Source organism: Chelonus insularis, unplaced genomic scaffold (assembly GCF_013357705.1).
Source record: "Chelonus insularis isolate UGA/USDA-ARS -01 unplaced genomic scaffold, ASM1335770v1 contig_88_pilon, whole genome shotgun sequence".
Classification (NCBI taxonomy): domain Eukaryota; kingdom Metazoa; phylum Arthropoda; class Insecta; order Hymenoptera; family Braconidae; genus Chelonus; species Chelonus insularis.
This window is the reverse complement of record NW_023276776.1, coordinates 3,226,340-3,253,822: the sequence shown is the minus strand read 5'-3', so window position 1 is coordinate 3,253,822 and position 27,483 is coordinate 3,226,340. Positions and strand designations below refer to the sequence as shown.

Sequence of the window (27,483 nt, the reverse complement as noted above, 5' to 3'; positions counted from 1 at the left end):
CTGTTTTCACAAGACTACAATCAAAATGGTTGCAATAAGATCAATTAGCATGAAAAATTGCTAGTGATTTATAAAAAAGTAAATTAAGCAGTCAAATTTCTGATTCTAATTATTACATCAGGAGTTGGTAAGTAATAAAAGTCATTGTATTATATAAATTAATTGTTATTTGTTTCGATGAGCTGTAGACTTATGGCACGTTATCGGATTTACTCCGGCATCTTCTGTTTCGCTATGGTTGTGTTTGATAATCCGTATGATCGACAATTTGTCGGGAATATTCTAGTCTTCGACGTGTGACAATTAAACAAATAATTTAATCATTATTTATATGTAACGATTCATGATCACATATAAATTTTCATAATTTTTAAGTTAAAAATTACTTTAACCTCTTTAAGAACATAGTTTATTTTTGACCATTTGATTTCTTTTCCTTATTTCACTCATTATTTTAGTAACTATTCAATATAAATTCACTATTTATACTTATTTTATTTTCAATATCATATTTTTTTTTATATGATTCAAATATTTGATTTGTTTCATTTCTTCATCAGTATTGATGCAGAATAAAATTACATTGATTCTATAAATGAATTGATAATTCAAAAGATTCTTTACAATCTAAAATGTGATATCAGTTATTCAGTTTACTTGTGAAAATTTTATATGTGTATTATTATTGTAGGTATAAGTTTTGCCTATACATTATTTATTGTTTTTGGTAAGTAAGTCATTGAGAAAAATCATAGATTTTTCTCAATAATTCTATCGGTCATTTATGATATGATGATAAGTTAAATACTTTTCATTCTTAACTTTCTTAATTGCTGATTTCTACCTGATGAAATACTATCTGGAATCTTTTTATATTAATGTACATATAATTAATACTACTGGTTGATCAATAAAAAAATGATTTAACTATCTAGAGAAGTATGTACTAAAATTCTAAAATAGAATAGAATAGAAATCTATAAAATACGTCGAGTTGCTATTAAAAAGTACATAAAAAAGCATACTATGTAAAACAAAAGTTTTTAAACGTTTAGACCTTTAATGAATATTTTAAGAACATAATAATAAGGGTAAGTAAATAGATATTTGTTCTATTGAAGCGTTTTAAAGAAGAACAATTTGTCGAAAATTGTGCATTTTTTAGCAAACATATTTTTATAAACATTTGTAATTACAGATTGATTTCAATTAATGGTCGATATATAATTGGAGAAATAGTTTGAAAGAGCTGAAAGTATGCAAAACTTTGATGACCTTGATATAGAGGGGCGCAATCCGTCTCATCTATCAGAAGAAGAACGAGAAAAGGTAATCTGATGATGAAAAAACTTTTGTTCAGAATTCCAAAAACGTCTGAAAATAACTAGTAAATCTTGTTAACTATAACTTCAATGAAGATTCATCACGCGAAGATTAAATGAAATTTCTTCTATGAGACTCTGGAAGATAATGATGTGGTTTTGTATTTATCATAAATCATTTTTCTTTTCCAGCACGTCGAACTCTACAAAGCCCATAATTTATATTAAAAAATTATGCTTGATATTTATTACGATTTTCATTTTTACTTTCAAAATTTATTTATATTAACATCTATTTTTTTATCATATTCTTTTTTTTTTTAGAAATAATTTCATTTTTCATTACAATGGTATTATACTAACTATGTAACTAATTATTACATAAAATATTCAAATTTAATAGAATTTTTTTTTTTAAATATTATTCTTGTACTTGAGTGCATTTATCAGGCACTGTTATGTAGGATATATTTTTTTCTAATAATTTTTACTTAATCTTAAATTTATTTTTCAGGAAGAAAGTGATCGTAAAAGATTGATGCGCTGCAGTGTAACTGCAGAAGATGGAACACTTCGACCAGTATATTCTCGGACAGAAGATGGTGATATTTGGTGTCATATTTGTAATATTGCACTATTTGGTTCACATAAATTACAATCACACAACACATCAAGTAGACATAAGATAAAATTAGATGAGTGGCCATATCCAGTGTCATTATGGTCAAAGAGAGATACCATGAAAGGTTCAATGCAATCAATTTCTTCATTAAATGATTCTTTGGCACCTGGAGAACCTGTTCCTCCGGGCATGGAAGATCAAATAACTCGCGCAACGCAGATCCAAACGAGCCTGGATCGTCATCAAAGCTCTCCATTAGTTGGACTTGAATATTTATTGGAACTTATTGACAATGATTCATGTGAACCAAGTTACACCTGTGTCTTATGTGATAAACGTGGTGATCCACGTACCGTCATGGCTCACATCACATCATACAATCATCGAATCACTTATTTAAATAGACATTTCCCGACAATATCACGTGCTATTACGGATTTACCGCGTACTCCCAATTATAAACGTGGCGCCAATGAAATTTCCGTTCTAGTAGCCAAGAAAATTGAAGAAAAGTTTGGAAGACTTCATCCACAACTTGTGGATAAGAACCAGTTTGAGAAGAATAAACTTCAATTTATTAAAAATGTTTATCAGGACTATCATTTTAGGTAAGTAAGGGATTTTTTTGAAATTTATTCTTTAAAAATCATGGTCAAAGTTGCCTAAATTATTTTAAGTATTATTCATTCAAACATGACCAAAATTTTCAATATCCTTAACAATGATAATCACCTTCTGAACATTAAAATAAATCTAGACTAATTTTGGCCAAAATTGAGAAATTTTAAGGAGGTATTATTGATTTGGAAAAAAATTGAATCATTTTCATCCAACTGATTTACTTAAATTAGATATTTTTTTTTTTTTTATAATTCCAAATTTTAATACCACTTTAAATGGTTAGTGGGAAATCGGAGTATGTAATTATTATCTAATATTACATTTTTTTTGTTGAAAAATTTGTCATTAAACTATTTTAAAAGTGGCTGTTTCCTACGTACGCAGGGAAACGCCCGAGTTAACATTTATGGAAGTTTATGATGTGCGTTGGGTGACAAACTTTGAAGAAAAATTGGCAGAAATGACTGGTGAATCAAAAAAAGGTGAGTGATATCTACTTTAATATTTTTCCATTTTTATAAAAAAAAACTCCTTAAGTATATATCATTTCTTTTTTATATAAGTCATGTTTTAATTTGCATTTTTAAAACTTGAAAATATGATCTTAGATGAGAATATTGACGAAAAACCTAAGAAAGAAGATAGCATGGAGAAAGCCTTTCCTAAAAAAATTGAACCAGATACTAGTAAATCGTAAGTTTAAGCAATATTTAAAAACTTCACTCAAAATATCTATAATAATTTGAACTTTTCTATATTTTAGAGGAATGAAAATTCGCATCATGACAAAGGAAAAATTATCCAAAAAAGCCGATAAAGAAATGAAAGGTCCAGCAGACGATACAAAATCTTTATCATCTCTTTCCAGCATTTCTAGCAGTCCTTCACCGTCTAGATCACGTTCACGATCTCATAGTCCAATTCGAACTCGCGAAAAATCATCAAAACATCGATTGAGCAATAAATCATCTCGGTACGGTCGGTCCCGGTCGCGATCACGTTCAAATGAACCACTTCGAGAACGCGATAAATGGGATAAATTTCGCGAACAAATTCGTAGAGCTGAAGAAACACTTGATCGTGCTTTGAAATTCCATGAAAAAAATCCAGAAAAACATCCAGCATATCCAGATGAATGGAAAAAATTCTGGAATCGCCGATATAAAGAACTACAAGCTGAAGGTAAAGATCCAAGTAAACATGATTTTAAACCAGAGTGGATTGAATTTTGGAATAAAAGAATGCGTGAAATTCACAATGAGCAACTTTCTCAAAGAAAAGAAGAAATAAGGAAACGGTTAGAGCTTCCAGAAGATAAACCACCAGAAACTAAATGGGTTCCACCACCAAAAAGAGATAAAGAAGAGCGTAGTTCTCCAAGTAAAAGGTCTAGACATCATGTAGAAAGTGATGATGATGTAGAATATGTAGGAACTAAGATGATAAAACCTGAACGAAGTGAATACCGAGAGAGACATGAACGTGAAATAGTTAGAGATAGAGAATATGGATATTTATATCGAGAAAAGCCGTCCTATCGAAGCTATTATGTTCCATCAGTGCGTCCGCCAATGCCTAGGCCACGCCACTATACACCGTATACTGTAAAAGAAAAATCGCCAAGCCCTGCCAAAGATGATAACCTGAAAGAAGATCTTGAAATTGTTGGACTTCTTCGACTTTTGACAGCACTTGAAGCTCAATTAGGTTCATTGGGTCCTAAAGTTGTCTCTTTACTTTCAAAGGCACTTGCTGCCGAAAAAGCCAAGCCCAATTCCGCCGAAGAGCTTTTATATGATGAAGAGGTAAGCGTTCTATTTGAGACAGTCAAAGAAAAACTCAAGGGACAACTTTTTGCTGGAATGATTGAGAAGGTAGCAATTGCTGCGACGAAATCTGCCATTCAGAATATTGCTCAGTTACTTCATAAAGCGACTGAAGAAAAGAAAAAAAGAGAAGAAGAAGAAGAAAAAAAGAAAAAACAAGCTCAAGAGATTGCAAGGTCTATTGCAGCTTTTTCGTCAAGATCTCTCTTTCCAACTATCAGATCAGAGCCTGTCAGTGTTCCTGGTATTGGAGCTATTGATAAAGTAGCTATAGCTCAACAAATAGCGGCAGCTCTTATTGCTCAAGGAAGAACTAATGTTTCCCAAGATGAGTTAGAAACTCTAATTAATGCAGTAGTTGGTATGGCTGAAGCTTCACAACATAGTGATAAACCAGTTACAGCTGCTAGTTTTGTGAAAAGTTTAACAATTAAAACACAGCCTACCATAACAGAAGTTATAACACCAGTTACTACAAGCTCAATTTCAACTACTCCTAGCATTCCAGAACCGCCAGTAGTTGAGAGAGTTAAAGAAACACCAATCATACCACCAAAAATCATTGATCCTATTGAAGCTCATGCTGCAAGAATGGAAAAATTAACTGATAACGATCTTAAAGATCTTCTTCAAAACTTTAAGGAATTAGGAACTGATGAACAACATGGACTAATCAATTTCCTGAAAAAGTTAGAAGCTTCCGATCCTGCGAGAGTAGAAAAGTTAAGAGGATATGTCAATTTAGGTGGATCAAGTAGTCAAAGAGCTGAAACACCTGTTAAAGACGTCGAAGAAATTCCCGTTAAACCTTCGAGAAGTGTTTCACCATTTGCGTCAAGAAAAGGAGCTCATAATCCTATTGACGACGATCATCAAAAATGGAAACCGAAACTTGATATTTTCGCTGATGAAGAGGAAGATAAAAAACGAAAAGAAGATGAGAGAAATAAAAAAATAGATCTTTCCGATGATGACGATGATTATTCTTTTGAAGATATTTATAAAGCAGCTGATAAGAATGTTTCAGAAAATGAAAAAGCCAGGAGATCTAATTCGTTATCAAGATCGTGGTCTAGATCTAGATCTAAATCACCTTTATCGAAGAAAGAAGCTAAAGTTAATGATCCAACAGCTATTTTAAACGAGACAAAACGGCTTATTGCTAACATAATGGGCGATTTGCCTAATAAGTATGTCGTGAAGTCTCATAATCCTCAAAAAGAACGACAAAATTCACTTAATGTTGATCTAGCACCTCCTGGATCTACCAATGTTTCAATTCCTCCATCTACAAATTATCCAACGAGTTATCCACATGTAAATCAACAGAATCCAATATCTTATCCCAGCAATTTAAGTAATCAGAACTTCTCTAATTATCAACAACCTCCGCAACAGAGTTTTAATCATCAAGGATATATGAATAATATGCCAAGTAATATGAATAATATGCCTAGTAGCATGTCTAGTATGAATCCTAATGTAGGATCTATGTCTAACATGAATAATGGATATAATAATTACAATCAACCACCATACAATAATTTAAATAATCAAAATCAATATGGTGGGCCTGGTATGCAACAAAATCAATATCCATCTCAACAAGTGTATGGCGGACCTCAATATGGCGCACCATCAGCCCCTATTGGATATCCACAACAAAGTCAATATGGAAATTATTCACAACGGTTTTATTAAAAAATCACCCTTAACACGTAATCGATGAAAAGGGCGGTAAGAGATATTTTTTTTAATATACGAATTATTTTGTAAACTACAAAATAGTTTAATAACAACAATAAGCTATTTTTATATCAAATTCATTTTTTTATGAAAAAATTTTCATTGTTTATTTTTAAAAAAAAAAAATATGCTGAAAATGTTTGTTAACATTTAATGAGCTTTTTTTAAGAAAACGTTCTTCATAACTGTAAAAACATAAAAAAATTCTATATTTACTTTTACTCTTAGGATCTTTTATCATCAATAGTTACGTTAAATTCAATTGAAACAATATCTTTAAAATATTTCGGATCATCATCAATTCGTTGAAACTTGATTTAAAAAAATGAAATGTTATCTCGACTGCTGAAAATATAACGTTTGTGTGATCAGAATTTCTTCTGTCTATAAGTAACTAATATGTACAGTGGTGTGGTAAAAATTGTTTATAAATAATAGTGGATTCAATAGTGACAATATCATATGGTTTTAATTATAAACAATAAGTGCAGAACAGAGTGAAAAGAAGAACGTAAGAATTAAGAATCAGGTAGAAAAGTAATAAATACACCAGGTTTAAGTAATTAATATAAATATTCGATAATTGGTCTATTTTTTATTACAGAGGCCGTCATAAAGGTGAACAGTTTTTTTAAAATTAGTTATCATTAGTAATAGAAGATATTCGTCTTCTGTGATTTTTTTTTTTTTTAGAAATAGATATCATTTTTAAACAGCAAAGTGTTATGTATTCATTGTAATTAATTAATCATTAATGATGATTCATTAGTAATTACAACTACTGTTATTATACTCACTACTAGTATCTTTTTTCGATAATAATAATGATAAATTTATCAATCCAATAAATTGATGATTAACAATTAAAACAAATTTTTAATTTTTTTTTGTTTTTATTATAATTCGCATGATTTATTAAAATATTTCTTATTTTTGTTAAATGTGTCTACTACTTCGAACTTACTATAAGCGTGAAAAACTTAAAAAACATGATTTGAATAGTTTTTTTTTTAAAATATGTTCAAGCTTTTCTAAAATTATGTTTATTCGATTTTGGAGTAGTTTTAAAAGAATTTAAATTGCTTTCTTATGAAAGCTATAAAATGAATTACTAAATTTTTTGTAAATATTTCATATTAATTACATTTTATGACGAAACTTAATCAACAGCTCATGGAATAAAATAAAATTACTCCATAATTGAGTAAACATAGTAACAAAAATTAACTTTTACAATTATAAAATAAATTGCACTTTGACTAGACTCTAAATCAGTCTAAAATCATCGCTATTTATTAAACCACAATATATGTTATATATCAACCTTGTCACAATTCATCTTTATCACAAAATGAAGGAATAAACTAAGAAATGCTGTAATTCAAAACGCCACATGATTTTCAAGGTTTATGTCATGTTAAAACTTCAATCAATCAATTGAAAAAAAATCTTTCAATCTTACAATACTGTCAACATTTATGTCAGATTCAGAATCTTTTTCAATAAAAGCAATTGAAAAATTTTATTTACATACAAATCTCATTATTATGTTAAAACGTGCAATATATTGACTTTATCAATTAATAAAGAATGTCGACATTGTATTCGATATTTATTTCATATATTTTGAAACTAGTCCTCGTGTCTTTGGATAAACCGGCGCTGGAATTTGCATCTGAGGAATCTTTCCAACACTTCGTGGTCTTGCACGAGCGGACGGAATTCGAGGCTTAGGAGTCCTTAACCTTACATTAGAAGCATCTACATCAATATCACCCTCATCCCGTAAAGCCTCTTCTAAGACTGCTGCAATTGTTGGAGCTATCGCAGGACCTTGATAATCTAATGTTGTTCTAGCAGGCATATCAAGTTCTAAGTTTAATATATTTTCTCCAGCATATCTGTAGCCTCTACCCATAGCTAACGCAATTTTAGCATACTCGGAAATAGGTCTTCTGGCCCCTGGAACTGATACTGGCCTTTTAATCAAATCTATACTTGATGGACTTGGTTCTTTTAGTACCCAAGCATCTTCATCTTCATCAAACTTTACTCTGGACATTATTTTGTGCTTTTCTTCTACAGGAATAAAATTATCAATGATCAAATACTTTAATTTCAATTCCTTCATCAAGTCATGCTGTGTTTCTTCTAGCTCTCGTCGATCTCGATTATATTCTCCATTGATATCCTCTAACTCTTGCTTTAATGCTTGAAGTTTAGCAAAACATTTCCTTAATTTTTTGGATTTTACATCAACTTCTTGTTGAAGAGTTGTATAAGTTTCACGCATTCCTAAGAAAGTTGACTCTTCATCTTCTAATTTTTGTTGCATTTCAACTTCCCGTTTTTTTCTTTCAGCAATTTCAGCAGCTCTTTGTTCCAATGCTCTTTGTTGTTCATTAGTATGATCAACAATATTTTTTCCACCACACAACATTTTGCTTTCTAACTCCTTAATTCTTGTTACTAAATTTTCTGTTTCTTCTTTTTCTGCTTTTAATTGCTCCATTATCATTTTCTTTTCCGCTTCAGAAACTTTATTATCCTCTTTAGAATCGTCAAGTTCAGATTCGTCTCCATCATCATCTCCATCTTCTTTCTTCTTCTTTTTCTTTTTCTTTTTTATTATCGTTCCTTTATGAGCTAATTTTTCCTTTAATCTACTTATTTCCTCTTGGTATTGTCTCAAAAGAGCATCTTTGGGATCTTCATTAATTCTAGGTTTATTTTTGATATTTTTTGCTCTGTTGGCGTACCTTAAAGTTGTTAGTGTTTCATCGTAATTATAGGAAGCAGGACCAATATTGGCAACCATAATTGTTTTTGAATTACCTCCAAGTGAATCTTGAAGCAAACGTGTCAATTTAGAATCTCTGTAGGGTACGTGAGTGGTTTTTCCATCAACCAAAGCAGAAATTACATTACCCAATGCAGAAAGACTTAAATTAATTTTACTAGCTTCTTTTAATCTATCTCCACAAGATCCTGTCTTACTTTGTCTTTCACTTCCAGCCAAATCAACCAAATTTAAACGTCCGACTCGAATTCCTCCACCTCTCTGAGATCCAAAATTATCACTATTCGGAAGAGCACTCATTTCAATAGTAATCAAAAAAATTGCATGAGATCTTGAAGAATGTTCATTCATATTCGTAGCGCCAATTGTACGATTTAAATTGCCTTTATTCATTAATTGTTGAATTTCTTGAGCACTTTTGCAAACAACTGTTGATAAATCTTTAACAAAAACTCCAGATTCTGGTTTTTCCTTCAACTCAAAACGTAGACTTTGATCAGCATGAAGTAAATCTCTAATCTCTTCTTGATAAATTTCCAAATAAGAAGCTCTTACAAGATATTGCATGTTTTCTGATCGTCCAATATGATTGAAAATATGCTCAAAAGATCTAGGAATAATTCCACGGCGTTCTAAATCATTTTTTGAACCTTCCATGGTATAAGTTTTTCCAGTTCCAGTTTGACCATATGCAAAAATCGTTCCATTAAAACCATCTAACACTGAAGACACGAGAGGACGTACTGTTTCCTCATAAATATCCTGTTGACTTGAATGCCAATCATAAACTGCATCAAATGTAAAAGTTTTAACATTATCTTTTGATGGATCTTCACGAGGATTACGAATTTCTACAACTCCCCGAGCTGGTGAAACATCTACAACTCTGGAACAACCTCGAGAAGTCTCCTTGACATCCATTGGACGACATCGTACCACTACTTGAACACATTGTGTTCCTACATCAGAATTGGTCATAGCTTTCGCAGATTTTCTATTAGATTTTGATAATTTTATATTATCTTTCTCCATGATTTAAGTAGTTTAGTTTAACTATTATAAAAACTCAAAAAAATCCTGTTGGAAAAAGATGAATTAATTATTGAAAGTAAAGTTATTAAAAAATGTATTTGCATATTGATGTCAAAGTGGTGAACAAACAATCTTTTATAAATTGATAACTAATTCAAGAATCTATAAAATTATTCAGATATTTATTTACACTCATTCAACCACTTCAGTTTTAAACATTAATAAATTACTTACCTAATATGTTCACTGGTAAGAATGATAATCAATTAAAATATAATAGCAATATCTGTGTATTTATTTCTCTACTCAATTCTTCAATTACTTTATTTATTTAATTCCATCAGTTTTTACTACAAGGGTATTGATCCATTGTTTGAGTCCATACCAACGTCTTTCTATCGTTGTCAGCGAAAAGTCTAGATATTGCGTCGGTCCTTTCTCTTTACACCCCTGTTAAGTGTTTCTTATTAGTCACTAACTATCACAATAAAACAAAACCGTTGTCAAATAAGTAGTCAACCTTTTAATTCAATTTATTTGTCGCGGTTTATTAATTTTTGACTCAACCGCGCTCGTTTTATTCGTTGCATCTTTGTTGAATTCATCGAATACGTTGAAGCCCATCATTTCTATTTAGCTCTGAGTTTCACATACACCTGCGCACGCGCCATGTATTTACTCTCCTTCCATTTCACTCTACCCAGTTTTCCCCTCTGTTCTTATTTCTCCTCACAGGCTGTTCATATTACTTGAACTCTTCATTGAACCAATTCCGCTCCAATTGGAGTTGAATATAGCTACAAAAATAAATCCAATGTAGAAATAAATATTATGATCAAGAAAGGTTATTTATTATCAATATAAAGAAAATATATGTATAAATGAACAAGAATCAAATGATTTGTTTATTGAAAGATAAAATTTCATGTATGTAATATTTTTGGATATAAATTTACCTGGGATGTTGTTAATTATAGTCCTGTTTTATCAACAAGCGAAATGTTATAATCGATTAATCGAACCATGAAGTAATATAATATAACAAGTCACGAGGTAGAGACAACTTCAGAACATTGCAGTGTCTTGAAAACCGCAATCGACAATATTAGTAGAACCCGAAGTATATGTGTTTTTTTAGTTTAATTAACTGATTTCTATGTAAGTCACATGAGTGAAAGCTCTAATTTTATGTAATAAAAATTATAAAATTTATACGTAATACAATATTTTGTAAGTAAAGTTACTATGAAAGTTGCTTTTGTTTGAATTTTTAGCTGTGTTGTACAAGTATTTTAACTTTTAAATTTGAAACAAATAATGACGTGTCCAAATGCTCGTAAACTTCTAAAAATAATTCGAGTTAATAGTGTTAATATAATAATCATATTATATTATTGATTTTTAATTTTCAATTCATCTTATTTATAGATAAAGCCAGTTATAAAAATGAAAATTTTTATAAAAATCACTGCACAAAACATTAAAAATATCGATTGAATTTTTAATTAGTGTCTTCTTCTTATAGTTTAAATCATTGTTTATTTTTAATAATTAAAAATAATATATTAATAAATCACTTTACGTTCCAGATAAAATGAAACCCTGGTTTGTAATACTAAGCATTATCCTTCTCATAAATAATGTTTGGGTCATTGCTGATTTCAATGAAGAGCTTCCAGAAGACAATGAGTTTGCAGAGTTTGAAGACTTTGAAGATGAAAAACCTAAATCCCCAGTAGTTGAGCAATTCAAAGATATGAACCATCAGGAGTTTGAAGATGATGGTATGGTGGAAGATGATGTAGATTCTGAATTCGATCACTTCCAGGACGAAGAAGAATTTGAAGGTTTAGAAGGAAATGGCCGAAGTACCGGTGGAAGGTCTGATGAACCATCTACCTTAACAATTACTAAGGTATTATTCATTGATACAAATCATATAAAACTTAATAACTAATTATTTATAAATTATTTAAAAATTTCATTTTTTAGGTTCCTCTTCACTTGCGAGCAAGATGGGATAGTTTTTATCTTGAAATTTTAATGGCAACTGGTTTATTTGTATATTTCATCAATTATTTAACTGGAAAGACCAAGAATTGTAGAATAGCAGAGTCCTGGTTTGCTGAGCATAAACAGTTACTTTTAGATAATTTTTCTTTGGTTGGAGATACAGGAAAAAGCCTTGAAGAAGGTCAGGATACTGGTCTAGTGAAAGAGAGTGAATCTCAGTATAGTATTTATTGTTCTGGTCGTGTCGGATGTGATTCATTGTTAATAGAATTAAAGTTAATAAAACGACAGGACCTAGTGGCAGTTTTGGCGCAGATTTTAAGGCCTCAAAATGATCAAGCTCATTTAAGGATTGAGATGTCAAAAGATGAAAGTGATAATTTTGTTTTGGCAGTAGCCACAAAAAAGACTGCCTTTCATTTTACAAGAGATATAGCAGATATTTCAACATATTGTCCAGAAAAAAAACCTGGCGAGAAATTTGGGCTTCCTAATGGATTTTATGTCATGTCTGAAATTGCTGAAGCTACCTCAGCAATTCTTGATACTCGAGTACTTCAAGCATTCAATAAATACTCACAGTATATCGATTATATTCATATTAGTGATCAATACAGTGGACCAAAACAGCAAGAGTAAGCACAAATTTAATTTCAAAAAAAAAACTTAATTGTTTCAATAATTTTAAATGTTATATATTAATACCTGTTTTTTTACAGAGATTCTGGTCAATTAACAATGCCAGATGTTAAGAGAGTTTTGCTTGTTGGTTTAAATATAAGTTTAAAAGGTAAAATGCCAAATGTTGAAAACACTGAAAAGATGAAATCCCTTGTCCAATTTGCATTCTATTTGTTAGACAAATTGAGACGTTTTAAATTATCAAAAGAGGTGCATATTTATTTACTAATCAATATTCGTTATTTAATTATAAAAATATTCGTCATAAAAATATATTGTGAAATTTTAGGGCAAAAGCAAAACTGATAAAAATCGACAAAGAGTTGAAGAAGCATTTTGGAAAACAACACATTTAGTTAGAGCTGAAGCTGCTGCTGCTAAAAGAGAAGAAAAAAGACGCCAAGAAAAAGAGCGAATTCTTCAAGAAGAAGATCCTGACAAACAAAGAAAATGGGAAGAAAAAGAACAAAAAAGATTAGCAAAGAAACGGGCACCAAGAATGAAACAACTTAAAGTTAAAGCCTTGTGATTTAGTTATTGTTGTAATTTAAATATGATCCGGTATGGTGAGGTATGACTGACAATTTATATCGCATTTAGGTCAATTATCATTACTTTTTTAAATACGTAATTGCTCATTTGACAGCATAAAATTAGATTCAAGTCATTAAATTATCATTACTGTACAGATTATGAGAAAAAAACTCTCTCTAGTCTTTTTTTTATTCTTGAAAATAAATATTGGGTACTTATTAAAGTACCTGATTGTAAATGAAGAACAAAATAATTATAATAACTGTTTTACATTTTTACCTTGTTAAAACAACAAAGTTTCAGTACTTGGATACGTGATTATGCAATGTGCAGTTTTTATTAATTTATTGTACATAATTATTGTAACAAAATAACTTTTTACAAAGGTCGATATTTACAAATATTACTAGATCGACTCTTGATTGAGATATTTGAATTTCGGTGAAGAGTAGAACTTTTTATAAATGAATATTATTTACAAGAAAATTAGTTAATTTAGGAATGTTGAAGAGATAGTAATTTTCTCTCAATCATTTCAAAATTATACTGATATAAAGAAAATGAAATATTAAAAATAGCTATTAATAAAAATAAATACTTTTTTTAAATTTAATACTTGAAATCTGGAATGATATAGAACTAATATATTCAAAAAAATCCTTTTTCACTGCCTATTAGTTGATCTTTCGAATAAGCCTGAGTACGTGTATTTCTTTCCTCTTCCAATAGTGCAACATTTCGTTGAATCACAATTTTTGAAAATAAAAAATTATCATATGAAATAAAATCCGTTATTACAATATTGAGTCCACCACTACCTGGAGAATTTTTATAAATCCATCTTATGGTAGCTTTTCGACAGATTGCTCCCAAATCTCTGTTTAAGCTTCCACAAAAGTGTTTTAAGACGAATTTAGTATCGGGAGTGAGTAGACATTGAGATATAAATCCAGTATCAGGTAATCTGGTTTTTAATCTAATATTCAAAAAATCAATAAGAGCTCTAGGACGAGTTGTATTAGGCCAAGGGGTTGGCCAAAGATTCGTAGGCCATAAATCATAATCAGTTTTAGCTATTTCATTTCTATAGATCAAAATTACTTGATACTTTCTTTTTATCATCCAATCCAAATTAATGTGTAGCAAATGAAATATTGCTGGACAAATCATGTTACCAAAAATGCTTTTTATTTTACGTAAAAAGTAATGATGATGTTCATCTGAGAATGCATAGAAATGTTGGCAGTCAATTATTATAATTTCCGATGAATGAATAACCAACCAATTAGAAATATTGATAAGATGTTGGCTTACTTCATCACCAAAAAGACCATGTACAAAATATATCTCATTGTCGGTAGGTTTTGATGCTAATCTTAAATCTAAGTATCTTATTCCACCATTGAGCTGTTGAATTACACTTTCGTATTGAGTGACTGACCAATTGAAGATTATTGGCCTGGATATTATTGAAAAATATTTTCCTAAAAATTGAAGGTAATATGGTTCGTCAGGTCCGACATTGTTGAAACGATTTATTGTATAAGTCATTGTATTATGAGAACCTGAAAGTAAAGAATACAAAACTTGAGTATTTTTTAAAACAGTTTGGATCTATTTATTAACAGAATTATTGTACATAATTTAAATCTTAATTTTTCAGAGCTCTTAATATTATCAAGAGTTTTAATACAATGGATAATAATTATATACATACAAAGGTTATATTGCAACAAATTATTGTTAATATTGATGAATTAGAGACGTTCAAAAAAATGGAAAGAATAATTTATGCATGTGATTCAATCTAAAATATATAGAATTAAACTGCAAACAATTATAAGAAAATATTCTTAAACTTTTTTAAAATTATTTACAATGTTTTTTTTATCAATGAATCATGAATTTGAAAAAACTAAACAAACTTTACCAGGAATTGCCAAATGAATTATTGGAATAGTCTTCAAATAAGGTGGTAGCTCTGTCATCCAATATTCCAAATTTGTATACAAAATTCGGTCTTCATGATGGGTTGAAATGAAACTTTCATTGAAATAATTATTTGTAAAATCCATCATTTCCAAATTGAATGAACTGCTTTATATAAACACTGACGTTGAAATGTTGCACTTCTTAATTAATTCGTATGACTTGATACAATTACATAATAATTTTTATACTACTATCATCATAAATATCCGAGCTCGCTAAGCGGTGTTGATGGAATACGGACAATTTTTTTAATTAACTTTTTCATAATTTGTACAAATATTTGTAGATCTTTGAGCAACGAAATTGACTTTTGTTGACAATTGTCATTATCAGCTGATAACTTACGTGTTCTTCAGAAAGTTCGATCATAAACGAAATAACCCGAAAACTTCCGAAAATAACTTAACCTCAATGAGAAAGTAAACAACCTGTAATTTCTATAATAAAAGTATTCAATTAGTAATATGTATGTTTTTATTTGAACTTCACTGGATTTTAGTTAATGATAGCTTAACATTTTGGTCTATAGTAATTGAAAACGTAGGGAGCTATAAGCTTTTGTTTTTATATAATTTGTACATGCAGTTGAAAAGTACATGTGTTTATAACGAAGGACATAAAAACAATCGTAAGCATCTAGATAATTTATATACCATTGAATTATATATCAATTCAAACTTTTAATCGTTACTTAGTTATTTAATTTATTGATTCATATTTATCTGTTTAAAAATGGTATAATATGATTGTAACCTTTATTCAGTCTTAGTTTATATATATCTTTTAATACACACAATAACTTTATATTAGAAGTTTTTTCTCTATTAAGTTTTTTTAAACAACAACAATTAATTCCAAAATATATCAATAAAAAATTGATTGCGATTTTTATTCATAATTCAACTAAAATAAATTTATTTAAAGTGTTGGTTACAAGTATATTACTGATAAAATTTTCTATAGATACTACCATGTTTATTCCAAATTTTTAAACAAAAAATATTTACAAAAAATTATTAATTATTAATTTATCTTAGTAATCTTTAGGAATATACCATTTTTTGGTACAAGAAGAATTCCTCTTGGATCAAGTTCATAATTTTTGTCAGTTTTTTCACAAACTTCAACTTTATGATTTTTCAAAATTGTGATCAGGCCCACTTTAGTTTGCATTGTACCAAAACGAGCCCCAATACAATTTCTAGGACCATCTCCAAAAGATAAGAATGTCATATCATGGCGTTGTTTGACATTTTCTTCATTAAATCTCTCTGGATCAAATAAATCTGGTTCTGGGAAATATCTTGGATCTTTCTGTATTCCATAAATAGGAAGCCATACTCTTGTATTTGCTGGAACTTTGAGCCCTGTGCCAGCAAATTCATATGGGACAACTGTACGTCTTGTTAGGAATGGTACTGGTGGATATTTCCTCAAAGTTTCTGAAAATTTATTTATCAATTTAAATTGAAGAAAAAAAAACAAGCTTAATATTTTTACCTTTAAAAATTTTGTCTAAATATTTCATATTTTTTATTCCATCATAAATTAATTTGCCGCCAGATTTACTTAACGTCTCTTTGATTTCTTTTCGTAGCTCTGACTGAATAGACTGGTTAATCGCAAGTTCGTACAAAGCATTACCCATAGTAGTCGAAGAGGTTTCAAAACCAGCCGCGAAGAAGACAAATAGTTGAGCAGCAAGAAGTTTATCAGTTAATTCTGAAATCATTTGAATTGATTATTAATTTAATCTAATTACAATAATGTGAATTGCTCAATATTTGCTGACGTTCATACCAATATCATCAACTTTACTAGGCTCATTCTTCAAATCCATCAGTAAGTCAACAAAATCATGTCTAACAATATTATTTTTTTTCCTATAATCCATTGTGTCTTTAGTTATACCGATGATAAAATTATCCAATATATTATCTCGCAAAAAATATCCAGCAAAATTATATACTTTAGGCAAAAAAAATCCCATCAACATTCTCGTGATGGTTTTAAACTTTAAATCAAAGATTCTTTTACCCATTTTTCGAAATAAACTATTTTCATCTTCCATTGCGTTAGCTTGCAATCCAAATGCACAAACTCCTATAACATCGGTTGCATACCTTGCTGGAAAGTCTCTCATGTCTACAATCTGCCCATCTAATTTTTCTAAATGTTTTTCCATTTGATCAGAACATTCTAATAATAAATAAAACATATCTTTCAATTTTCCTGAAGTAAAAATTGGAGATAGTTTATTCCTTAATGGTCGCCATCTTTTTGGTTCCAGGTTGAATAAATGTAATGAAAGAGGTTCATGTTTATCATGTATTTCCTGTCCTCGATCTGCAAATTTACTGAAATCTTTGATCAATATATCCTTGATAAGATCCAAATTATTCACCACAGCAATAGGCTCGAAAACTTTATAAACTCCAACAATTGGCTCGTCTGGATACGTATCATAAATCATCTTCATATAAGTTCCAAGATTGTGTTTACCGAGTAATATGTCTCCAATGGTACCAAAAGGTAATGTTGGTTTAGGTCCAGGTATTTTTTTAGATTCCCAAAATTTCCAATTCAAAGTTAGGTAATAAAAAATGCCTAGAATTATTATTACAAATCCAACCAATATTTGAGTAATTAACTCCATTATTGTTCAAACTTTACTATTTAATAATTATTTTATTTACAATTGTTAATATTTATTATTAACTTATTATTTAGATAGTTGGTTTCTTTTTGCGAACAAAACTACATTCAATAACACTTGCTATAGATCACGATCTTAAATGATAATGCACATTATTGTACACGAGTATTAATCTCTCATAGTTTCGATTATTATCAAAGCAATGATGCTTTGTCACGACTACTTATTTTTTCTTCACTTGATATTTTTTATATTATCTCTGAATATCCAGTGTTTTGCAACTGGTGTGCCAATGATCATTCATTAACTACCATGAGTGGATAATGTGAGCTCTTAAACCTTATCATTAAATATGCAAAAAAAACAATTCAATATTCTTTTGTTACATTCAACGTAAATCTGTTTAGAGATGATAAATTTATCATCACTTTAAACTAATCATTAATTACCGATAAAGAATTTTTTTGCATTCATTAGATTTGAATAGAAATATGTAATGAAGAAGATAGTAGTTACATAAATTTTACGATTTAAAAAAAAACAGATCTCAGATCTAGTTTAAAAATTAGTTACTCCAAAATGTAATTAATTAATATTCATTAATTATTACTTTCAGAGTACATTTTTACAATATTTTCTAAATGAATGAATGTAACTTGCTATAAGACCCAATGATGTTGAGTTTTTTTTTTTAATCAATCATCTTTTTTATGTACATAAAGATGAGAAATCAAATCCTGTCATAAACAGTATAATCATTAATCCTCTTGGAATTGATTGAATTATTGAAGATTATAATCAAGATGGCTGTTTTTTAATTTAAAGTATTATTCTATTGTTTAATGCTAAGAGCAAGCTTTGATTATTTATTTCACATAATTCATCAGTCTCTTCACAAATATTAATAGTGTAATTTTGTAAAATTTTTATGGTATTAAATCAACATCCTGAAAAATTACATCATTTTATTACACTAAAGTAATTTCAATGAATATCGTAAATTGCTATCTGAATGATTGATCCTGTTGGTAAAGTTACTTTTATGTTAGGAAGCATATAAGGAAGTTTTTCTTTATCTTCATTTTTATCTTTTAGTGTAAGTATTAGATCTGCGAAGTCATGCCAGTTGACATTATTGTTTTTTCTGTATTCTATAACATCTTTTGTAAAATGAAAAAAAAAACTTCGCTGCAACTTTGTCTACAGAACATCTTTCGAATAAATTATACAGACTGAACATAAAATTCTTCAATGCAAATTGCGCTATATTTTCCAGGTATAATTTTTTAACAGCAGTTTGTACTTAAGAGAATAAATATTTATTTCTATGAATTTTTTTTGCATGATGTCATATGTTTAAACAGCTAAACAGATGATTAACAAAGCAAAAATAAAATATTTATAGAATTAGATCAAATAAATTATCAGTTTTTAATAATTATTCAATAATCCATATTTTAAATAAATAAATAGTTATTAATAACAGTGATAATTAACCAAATTATGAAATTTTTTTAATACTCATTACATAATAAAAACAAACAAGAATAATACAAGATATTAGCGCTTTTCTATTCGAAGCTTAATCCCATTTTTCGGTGCTAATAAAAAGCTAGCTTGATTTATTTCATATGTTGTATCAGTTTCTTCACAAACATTAACAGTATGGTTTTGCAGGATCTTTACAAGACCAACTTTGGTCTGCAGTTGTCCAAATCGCAGAGCTTTAAGAGAAAATTCAATTCATAAATTTCAAAACCAATCCATCAGTTTCTTTATTGATTATTAATAAATTATTACCAATGCAGTTACGTGGACCAGCTCCAAAAGGCAAATAAGACATAGCAGGACGTTTTTCCACTTCTTCATCAGTAAATCTCTCAGGATCAAATACTTCTGGTTCAGGATAATATTTAGGATCATGATGAATACCATAAACAGGTATCCAAACTGATGTGGCAGTTGGTAAAAATATATTAAAGTCCGAAATTGTATAAGGTTCCATATTTTTTCGGGCAATAAACATAGCTGGAGGATACTTTCGTAAAGTTTCTAGTGAATAAAAAATACTTTAATGGAGAAATATTATAATAATTAAATGATCAACACCAAAGAATATGGGGGAACTCAGAGAAAATAAATTCATGGGGCAAGACGGATTTTTTGATCTTTGGTAACTCAGTGATACAAAACGGATCCTTTTTACACAAACGTTTATACTGGTATTAAAATATCCTTATTACTCAAATTACATCATTATGTGTTATAGACATTTTAAAATTCAAAAAACCGTTTTGCTCCATGGATCCATCTTGCTTTAAGTTTCTCTAACTAACCCTTAAAAACTCGATCCAGATACGTCATGTCTTGAATCATTTCATATGTAATTTTGCCATGATTTTTATTTAAACACTCCTTGATTTCTTCCCGAAGTTTATTCTGAATCTCATGATTCATAGCAAGTTCAAGAAGACAGTTACTAATAGTTGATGATGAAGTTTCAGAACCAGCGATGAAGAAGACAAATAATTGTGATGCTAAAAGTGAATCAGTAAGCTCTAAAAAAAACAAATAAACTTTTTAAATATTATTCTTTTCCTGTGGATAAACTAGTAATTATTTAGTTCTATTTACCAATGTCATCCATTTTGGTCTCTCCATCTCTCAATGCAGCTAATAAATCAATAAAATCATGTCGCTTGATGTTATTCTTTTTCCTGTATTCAATAGTATCTCTTGTAAGATTAATAAAAAAATCCTCAAGTACAAAATCTGCGAACCATCTTCCGATAAGATTATATAGTTGTGGCATAAAATCTCTTAACAAAAATCGAATAAAGTTTCCCCAATTTGGCTCAAAAACTCTCGTTCCCATTTTTCGGAAAATGCTATCCTCGTCTTCAAGAGCATGAGCATCAAGTCCAAGTGCACAAGCTCCAATAGTATCTGTAGTAAATTTAGCAGAAATATCTCTCATATCAACAGTTCTGCCATCAAATTTATTTAAATATTTGTCAAATCTTTCAGCAACCTCTGCAATGAGATGGAACATTTCTTTTAATTTTCCAGAAGTGAATACTGGTGTTAATTTCGCTCTCATTGGACGCCACCGCTTAGCTTCTAGCAAAAATAAATGAGCAGCTAATAATTCAACTTTATCATTAGCATTTCCTCCTCGATCCATAAAAAATTTGAAATCTTTAATTAAAATTGTTTTTATTACGTTCATATCACTGACAACTAACACTGGCTCACTTCTTACGAATATTCCAAACATCGGTTCGTGTTTATATTTTTTATAAAGATTCGTGATATAGCAACCCATGTTTATTTTTCTCAAGAAAATATCTTTTGATGTACCAAAAAAAAATATTGGTTCTGGTCCAGGGATATTTTTTGATTTCCAACAATTAAACCGTGACATGGAATAGTAATAAAGTAACAACAATAACAAAGTTATACCAATTATTGTTTCAAATCCTTCAAATTCCATGATGAAGTTAACAAAATTTCAGGATAATTTGAAATATTTCAAGTATATAAAAAAATTCTATATTCAATAAAAAAAATTCAATCACTTTAATTTATCTTATTAATAAAAATTACATTTACACAATAATGTTCATCTCCAAAATTGTGAACAACAATTGATAAGTAATCAAAAATGACTGTCAAAAAATATTTATCCTGAGTGTTCACTCTGGTATATTATCCTTGACTGACCAAAGTTCATATCATCGCAGTTATCTGACAAAGATAAAAAAAATCATGAAGACTAGGTTATGTCATAATTGCATTGCTTTATTTGAAATATTCTATCTATAATATCTTCCAAGTCAGTGCTAGCATACTAATGTCTGAAGAATTTATCATATTGAAACTAATGAGTGAATATAAAAAATGAGATGTCAATTTTTTGACAGTGCTGAAATGGTTATAATGGAACTCTGAATAATTAAATGAATGTACTTAAGGAAATTATTTTAATGCTTACATAATAAATAGAGAAATAAGCAATGTTTTCATTTTTCAAGAACTGATCCAATCAATTCATAAATGATTCATAAAAATGTTAAATTTAATGCTCGTAATGACAGTGATGTAACAAATCGAGTTATTGTTTGTTTATTTGAAGCTTTATTCCATTTTTAGGTGCTAATATATTATTTCTGAGATCAGCATTGTAAGTTTTATCAGTTTCTTCACAGACATTGACGGTGTGGTTTTGTAGAATTTTTACAAGGCCAACTTTGGTCTGCAATTGTCCAAAACGAAGACCTTTGGAGAAAAAAATTAATTTAATTTTAACGACTTTGTGAAAAAAACTGGTTTCTTAAATATTTGTTTTCTTTAATGTATATATAATAGATGTTCTAGATATATTATTCCTTTTAGGTTCTGTCTAGCTTACCAATACAATTACGTGGGCCATCTCCAAAAGGCAAATAAGACATAGCAGGACGTTTTTCCACTTCTTCATCAGTAAATCTCTCAGGATCAAATACTTCTGGTTCAGGATAATATTTAGGATCATGATGAATACCATAAACTGGTGTCCAAACTGCTGTGCCAATTGGTAATGTTATGTTAGTGTCTGGAATCGTGTAAGGATCGATAGTTTTTCGAGAAAGGAACATAACTGGTGGATATTTCCTCAATGTTTCTAAACAAAAATTCATGAATTAATAATACAATGTACAAATATCTTCAATATAAAATCGCTCTTATAATGCAAACCTTTAAATACTTTGTCCAGATACTTCATATTTTGGATCATTTCATAAGTAAATTTCCCATCAGATTTCTTCAATTCCTCTGTAATCTCAAGCTTAATTTTTTTTTGAATCTCAGGATTCATTGCCAGTTCGAATAAACAGTTACTCATAGTTGATGATGAAGTTTCAAAACCAGCAACGAAAAAAACAAATAATTGTGCAGCCAACAATGAGTCAGTTAATTCTAGAAAGATAATTTGTCTTAATTATTGAAACAAAAAAAGATAATAACGTTAAAAAAATCCTTACCAATATCATCTATTTTATCGTTTTTATCCTTCATATTAGTTAGTAAATCTATAAAATCATGTCGCTTGATATTATTCTCCTTTCTGTATTCAATTGTTTCTTTGGTAAGATTTATAAAAAATTTCTCGAGAACATGATCTATAAACAATCTACCAACTAGATTATACAGAATTGGCATGGAACCCATTAATGTAAATTGAACATAACTTCTCCAACTAGTAGTAAAGACTCTTTTTCCCATTTTCCGGAAAATACTATCTTCGTCATCAAGAGCATGAGCTTCAAGCCCAAATGCACAAACTCCAATAGTATCTGTAGTAAATTTAGCAGAAATATCTCTCATATCAACAGTTTTGCCATCAAATTTATTTAAATATTTGTCAAATCTTTCAGCAACCTCTGCAATGAGATGGAACATTTCTTTTAATTTTCCAGAAGTGAATACTGGTGTTAATTTCGTTCTCATTGGACGCCAACGCTTAGCTTCTAGCAAAAATAAATGTGCACTCAACGGTTCTATTTTGTCATTGGATGTTAAACCTCGTTCCATGAAGTGTTTGAAGTCTTTTATTAAAACATTTTTGATCAATTCTGGATCATTTATGATGAGAATTGGTCTGTTTCTCAGATAAATTCCAAACATAGGTTCATTGGAATATTTTTTGTAAAGTCGTGAAACATAATGCCCTAAACTAACTTTTCTTAGGATGACATCTTTTGTTGTACCAAAGAAAAATATTGGTTTTGGTCCAGGAACATTTCTTGATTTCCAGAAATTAAATTTTAATGACCAGTAAGAGTAAATTATTAATAACAATCCGCAGATTCCAAGTAAAAGCTCAAATGTGCCCAAAAGCATTTTGATAAAGAAAAAGGTATAATAATGTTGACACTAATATTGAGGTAGTTTACCTTTAATACACAATCACATATAGTATAAAAAACTTTAGTCACATTAGTTGTGATTTTTTAAATCGACTTTTATGATTGTTTATTATGACATATTTTGTCTGTCATTGAGAATATCATCTATTTCACTCGATGTTTCATCTTTGACTGACTAGTACTGGTTGATTTTTGCAACATGTACACGCACACATAGCTTCCATAAATTACTAAACTAGAAATAGAATTACATCATTTTTTAATGATAGAGCATAACTGAAGAATTCTGAGATACAGAACACACGTGTACCTTGTCAGTTTAATTGCTCTAATATTGGAAGTTATTATTATTAAAAAAAAAATAGAGAAAGAAATCATTAGAGATCTGAAGGTCATTGAAGATAGTCGTGACATCTAGATGATGTATCACGTTTCATGAAATAAAACGCAGCTCAACTGGTTATATTGATAAAATGATCCATAAAATAATGTATACACTTTAATTAACAATATTATTTTTGAAAACAATTATAGTAATTTCGGAGTACGAACAATTGATAACATATACTTTAATGTATTTAACTTATTGGAATATATAAAAAATATTAATTAACAGAACGGTTTTAAAAAAAACATTTTTTCATTCTGTAACTTGAATTACATTAATTCTTTTTTTATTTTTAGTTTTACTCCATTCACAGGTGCTAATAAAAAGCTTCTATTATTTATTTGAAATTTCTTATCAGTCTCATCACAAATATCAACAGTATAATTTTGTAAAATCTTTACAAGACCAACTTTAGTTTGCATTTGTCCAAATCGAAGACCTATGAGAAAAAATTATTTCATTAATTTTTCTGAAATCTGTCTAAGTTAATTTATAAACAATTAACAAAATTACCAATGCAATTACGTGGACCGTCACCAAATGGTAAATAAGCCATAGGAGGACGTTTTTTGATTTCTTCTTCATTAAACCTTTCAGGGTCAAAGACATCAGGATTGGGGAAGTATTTTGGATCTCGTTGAATTGCGAATATCGGTATCCAAACTGCTGTACCAGTTGGTATTGATACTTGGGTGCCTGGGAATGTATAAGGAGTCGTTGTCTTTCTCATTATTGATGTAACCGGAGGATATTTTCTTAAAGTTTCTGGAAACAATGTATATTATAATATCTAATTTAATCGACAGAAAAAAAATATTTACATTCATACCGTTGAAGACTTTATCTAAATATTTCATATTTTTGATAGAATCATATGTTAATTTGCCATCTGTCTTTGAAAGTTCCTCTCTTATATCTTCCCGAACTTTATTCTGGATCTTATGATTCATAGCAAGTTCCAGAAGACAGTTACTAATAGTGGACGATGAAGTTTCAAAACCAGCAATAAAGAATACAAATAATTGTGCGGCTAGAAGTGAATCAGTGAGCTCTGAAAAAAAATTATATTTTTGAATTTTATTTTTATTGTTTTCCTGTTGATAAAATATTGATTATTAAATTTTATTTACCAATGTCATCTATTTTGGTCTCTCCATCTCTCAATGCAGCTAATAAATCAATGAAATCATGTCGTTTAATATTATTCTTCTTCCTGTATTCAATAGTATCTCTAGTCAAGTCAATAAAAAAATTATTCAGAATATGATCTGTAAACAAGCCTCCTATGAAATGATATAAAACTGGCGCGAAATTTCTCATCCGAAATCTGAGCAAAGCTTTCCAGTTAAGATCAAAAATTCTTTTTCCCATTTCTCTGAACAAACTATTCTCATCTTCTAAAGCATTAGCTTGAACTCCAAAAGCACAGACTCCAATAACATCTGTTGTAAATTTAGCAGCGATTTCTCTCATGTCAACAACTTTTCCATCATATTTTTCTAGATATTTATCTAATTTATCAACACATTCAACTAGAAGATAGAACATTTCTTTTAATTTCCCAGAAGTAAATACTGGTGTTAATTTTGTTCTCAATGGTCTCCACCTTTTTGCTTCAATTTGAAATAAATGTACACTTAATGGCTCATGTTTCTCACTTACTTTTAAACCTCGATCCATAAAGCTTTTAAAGTCTTTTATTAAAATAGTTTTGATTAATTCCATGTCATTCAACATTAATACTGGCTCTTTCCTGGTAAAAAATCCAACCATTGGTTCATCTGGATACTGATCATAGACATGTTTCAAATAATTTCCTATTGAATATTTGCCAAAAACAACATCTTTTATAGTACCAAAAATTGGAATTGGTTTTGGACCAGGAATTCCTCTTGATGTCCAAAAGTCAAAATTATTCATTAAAAAATAATAAATGAGTAATAAGAGTGCCAGTACTCCAATTAAAGTTTCAGAAACCCCAAATTCCATTTTATTTGTACCTTTTTATCTTTTGGATAAAAATTGTGACTAATTATATTTGTATTCTTAATAAAACATTACGTTTCACTGACTAAAGTATCAGAGCAAATTCTAAATCGTCATTATATATAGAGATAGAGAAACTGCGCAGTCATCATTCACAAATCATTAAATGATACGTAGATTTTTACTCCGATTTGGATAATTAATTGTTATACTCTTTCAAGTGTATTCCAAAATTATTCACATCAATCTATACTTCCATTCAATGTCTTGATTTAAAGAATTATTTGTGTGCAGTGGAATTATTATATATATAATTTAATTGTTATATAATTTTAAAAAATCTACGGTTGAATTCAGACAGACTATGATTTTATCTTGTCTTAAAAGTGGGTTTAAACTTTTACCAATACAACGCACACACACTTAGCAATTGGCTCAAGAGATATTTTGCAAACACAATGAATGTGTGCTAATTTTCCTGATCTTTTATCAGATCACTCAACCAGATGAATTTCTGCGATCGGTTACAAGATGGCGCAATATACCATAAAATCTTGTGAAATTATCACTGAATAGCAACTGTTAATAATTAGTATTGAAAACATTTTCTTCTGTTTTTCTAACAGTTAAATATCAGTTATTAATGTAATTTTTATAATAATAGTACTAAATAATATATTTAAGTTTATTTATACAAACGATATACCAATTAAAGAATATGTTTTATTGGTTATATTAATTTAGTATTTGAATTCTTCTCCAAAAGCTAAATTTCAGCTGATACTCTCATAAATCATAATAAAATACTGATCATATGATCAAGTGTCCAATGAATTCTCAAATATTAAGTAAATTTTCAATATTTATTCATTTTAGTTAGTAGATATTTTTTTGTTAAGTCAGTACATGTATTTTTACCAAGTTGTTTTTGACATTGGCAAAAAAAGATAATTGAGTCTACGTTATATATTATCACCCTATTAAAAAGCATCAACAAGAGCTAAACAGTTGATGCCTTTACTCCTAGTTTGAGTGACCAGAAACTCTATCATGCTAAACATCATTATTATGAGAATTTTTGTTGCTTATATTTGTGAGTTTATATGTGCTATTACACAAGTTAATTAAACAATTAACGAGTGAATGATGTAACTGATCTGGGTTTAATTCATCAAGAAGAGATGTGTTCTTCAAACTCTTTAAACAAGATAAAACATCGTGTGAAAACCCTTTTAGCCTTTTTGAATTACAAATAAATCTTGTAAGCCCTGATAAAACAGATAATAGTTAAAACACAATTATTTTATCAACAAGTTTAAAGATACTAGATAAAAACTAAAAAGAAAAAACACGCG

The 27,483-nt window shown here is 29.2% G+C and overlaps 6 protein-coding genes across 12 annotated transcripts; 1 reads left to right on the top strand and 5 right to left on the bottom strand.

Moving 5' to 3' along the window:
- The first annotated feature begins 1 nt into the window (after position 1).
- LOC118071786 (coiled-coil domain-containing protein 47-like) lies at positions 2–13,984 on the top strand. 6 transcript variants are annotated; one of them, XR_004690941.1, is made up of 7 exons: positions 10–127; positions 1,199–1,329; positions 1,837–2,552; positions 2,950–3,047; positions 3,174–3,258; positions 3,329–6,666; positions 6,742–6,950. XR_004690941.1 is itself a non-coding variant. In XM_035091184.1 (7 exons), the coding sequence occupies exons 2-6, from the start codon at positions 1,258–1,260 to the stop codon at positions 6,090–6,092; spliced, it is 3,735 nt and encodes a 1,244-aa protein (XP_034947075.1). In that variant the 5' UTR covers positions 10–127; positions 1,199–1,257; the 3' UTR covers positions 6,093–6,128; positions 6,366–6,948. The 6 variants fall into 6 exon arrangements, 5 of the variants coding, with proteins under 5 accessions (XP_034947077.1, XP_034947075.1, XP_034947074.1 ...); XM_035091184.1 differs by having other exon boundaries at positions 3,329–6,128; positions 6,366–6,948; XM_035091183.1 differs by having other exon boundaries at positions 3,329–6,949.
- Positions 7,705–10,980, bottom strand: Klp68D (kinesin-like protein 68D). Its single transcript, XM_035091188.1, has 4 exons — positions 10,926–10,980; positions 10,490–10,766; positions 10,204–10,419; positions 7,705–10,014 (listed from the first exon to the last, which is right to left on the bottom strand). The coding sequence occupies exon 4, from the start codon at positions 9,967–9,969 to the stop codon at positions 7,750–7,752; it is 2,220 nt and encodes a 739-aa protein (XP_034947079.1). The 5' UTR covers positions 9,970–10,014; positions 10,204–10,419; positions 10,490–10,766; positions 10,926–10,980; the 3' UTR covers positions 7,705–7,749.
- Positions 13,820–16,130, bottom strand: LOC118071791 (PI-PLC X domain-containing protein 3). The gene is made up of 2 exons (XM_035091194.1): positions 15,128–16,130; positions 13,820–14,762 (listed from the first exon to the last, which is right to left on the bottom strand). Exons 1-2 carry the CDS (start codon positions 15,273–15,275, stop codon positions 13,846–13,848), a joined length of 1,065 nt encoding a protein of 354 aa, XP_034947085.1. The 5' UTR covers positions 15,276–16,130; the 3' UTR covers positions 13,820–13,845.
- Positions 16,131–16,139: 9 nt separating this feature from the next.
- Positions 16,140–18,157, bottom strand: LOC118071789 (cytochrome P450 6j1-like). The gene is made up of 3 exons (XM_035091192.1): positions 16,990–18,157; positions 16,690–16,911; positions 16,140–16,631 (listed from the first exon to the last, which is right to left on the bottom strand). The coding sequence occupies exons 1-3, from the start codon at positions 17,843–17,845 to the stop codon at positions 16,213–16,215; spliced, it is 1,497 nt and encodes a 498-aa protein (XP_034947083.1). The 5' UTR covers positions 17,846–18,157; the 3' UTR covers positions 16,140–16,212.
- Positions 18,158–19,334: 1,177 nt separating this feature from the next.
- Positions 19,335–26,596, bottom strand: LOC118072144 (uncharacterized). Its single transcript, XM_035091786.1, has 12 exons — positions 25,273–26,596; positions 24,972–25,193; positions 24,656–24,907; positions 24,418–24,581; positions 23,937–23,989; positions 22,870–23,630; positions 22,583–22,804; positions 22,257–22,508; positions 20,480–21,355; positions 20,182–20,403; positions 19,646–19,897; positions 19,335–19,569 (listed from the first exon to the last, which is right to left on the bottom strand). Exons 1-12 carry the CDS (start codon positions 26,129–26,131, stop codon positions 19,406–19,408), a joined length of 4,299 nt encoding a protein of 1,432 aa, XP_034947677.1. The 5' UTR covers positions 26,132–26,596; the 3' UTR covers positions 19,335–19,405.
- LOC118071790 (probable cytochrome P450 6a14) lies at positions 21,339–24,405 on the bottom strand. Of its 2 annotated transcripts, XR_004690942.1 has the most exons (5): positions 22,870–24,405; positions 22,583–22,804; positions 22,257–22,508; positions 21,840–22,123; positions 21,339–21,592 (listed from the first exon to the last, which is right to left on the bottom strand). XR_004690942.1 is itself a non-coding variant. In XM_035091193.1 (4 exons), the coding sequence occupies exons 1-4, from the start codon at positions 23,726–23,728 to the stop codon at positions 21,960–21,962; spliced, it is 1,497 nt and encodes a 498-aa protein (XP_034947084.1). In that variant the 5' UTR covers positions 23,729–24,405; the 3' UTR covers positions 21,626–21,959. The 2 variants fall into 2 exon arrangements, 1 of the variants encoding a protein (XP_034947084.1); XM_035091193.1 differs by lacking the exon at positions 21,339–21,592 and having other exon boundaries at positions 21,626–22,123.
- Positions 26,597–27,483: the final 887 nt, after the last annotated feature.

Excerpts from the sequence above, each read along its gene's own strand:
- LOC118071786 (XM_035091183.1), top strand. The coding sequence starts at position 1,258 with ATGCAAAACTTTGATGACCTTGATATAGAGGGGCGCAATCCGTCTCAT. Across the intron at positions 1,330-1,836 it reads CAGAAGAAGAACGAGAAAAG|GAAGAAAGTGATCGTAAAAG; the intron begins GTAATCTGATGA and ends TTTATTTTTCAG. Across the intron at positions 2,553-2,949 it reads TATCAGGACTATCATTTTAG|GGAAACGCCCGAGTTAACAT; the intron begins GTAAGTAAGGGA and ends CTACGTACGCAG.
- Klp68D (XM_035091188.1), bottom strand. The coding sequence starts at position 9,969 with ATGGAGAAAGATAATATAAAATTATCAAAATCTAATAGAAAATCTGCG.
- LOC118071791 (XM_035091194.1), bottom strand. The coding sequence starts at position 15,275 with ATGATGGATTTTACAAATAATTATTTCAATGAAAGTTTCATTTCAACC. Across the intron at positions 14,763-15,127 it reads AATTCATTTGGCAATTCCTG|GTTCTCATAATACAATGACT; the intron begins GTAAAGTTTGTT and ends CTTTACTTTCAG.
- LOC118071789 (XM_035091192.1), bottom strand. The coding sequence starts at position 17,845 with ATGGAGTTAATTACTCAAATATTGGTTGGATTTGTAATAATAATTCTA. Across the intron at positions 16,912-16,989 it reads TAGTAAAGTTGATGATATTG|AATTAACTGATAAACTTCTT; the intron begins GTATGAACGTCA and ends AAATGATTTCAG. Across the intron at positions 16,632-16,689 it reads TTTAGACAAAATTTTTAAAG|AAACTTTGAGGAAATATCCA; the intron begins GTAAAAATATTA and ends ATAAATTTTCAG.
- LOC118071790 (XM_035091193.1), bottom strand. The coding sequence starts at position 23,728 with ATGCTTTTGGGCACATTTGAGCTTTTACTTGGAATCTGCGGATTGTTA. Across the intron at positions 22,805-22,869 it reads CGATAAAATAGATGATATTG|AATTAACTGACTCATTGTTG; the intron begins GTAAGGATTTTT and ends TTATCTTTCTAG. Across the intron at positions 22,124-22,256 it reads TGGCCCACGTAATTGTATTG|GTCTTCGTTTTGGACAATTG; the intron begins GTAAGCTAGACA and ends TTTTCTCCAAAG.
- LOC118072144 (XM_035091786.1), bottom strand. The coding sequence starts at position 26,131 with ATGGAATTTGGGGTTTCTGAAACTTTAATTGGAGTACTGGCACTCTTA. Across the intron at positions 24,582-24,655 it reads CGGTCCACGTAATTGCATTG|GTCTTCGATTTGGACAAATG; the intron begins GTAATTTTGTTA and ends TTTTTCTCATAG. Across the intron at positions 22,805-22,869 it reads CGATAAAATAGATGATATTG|AATTAACTGACTCATTGTTG; the intron begins GTAAGGATTTTT and ends TTATCTTTCTAG.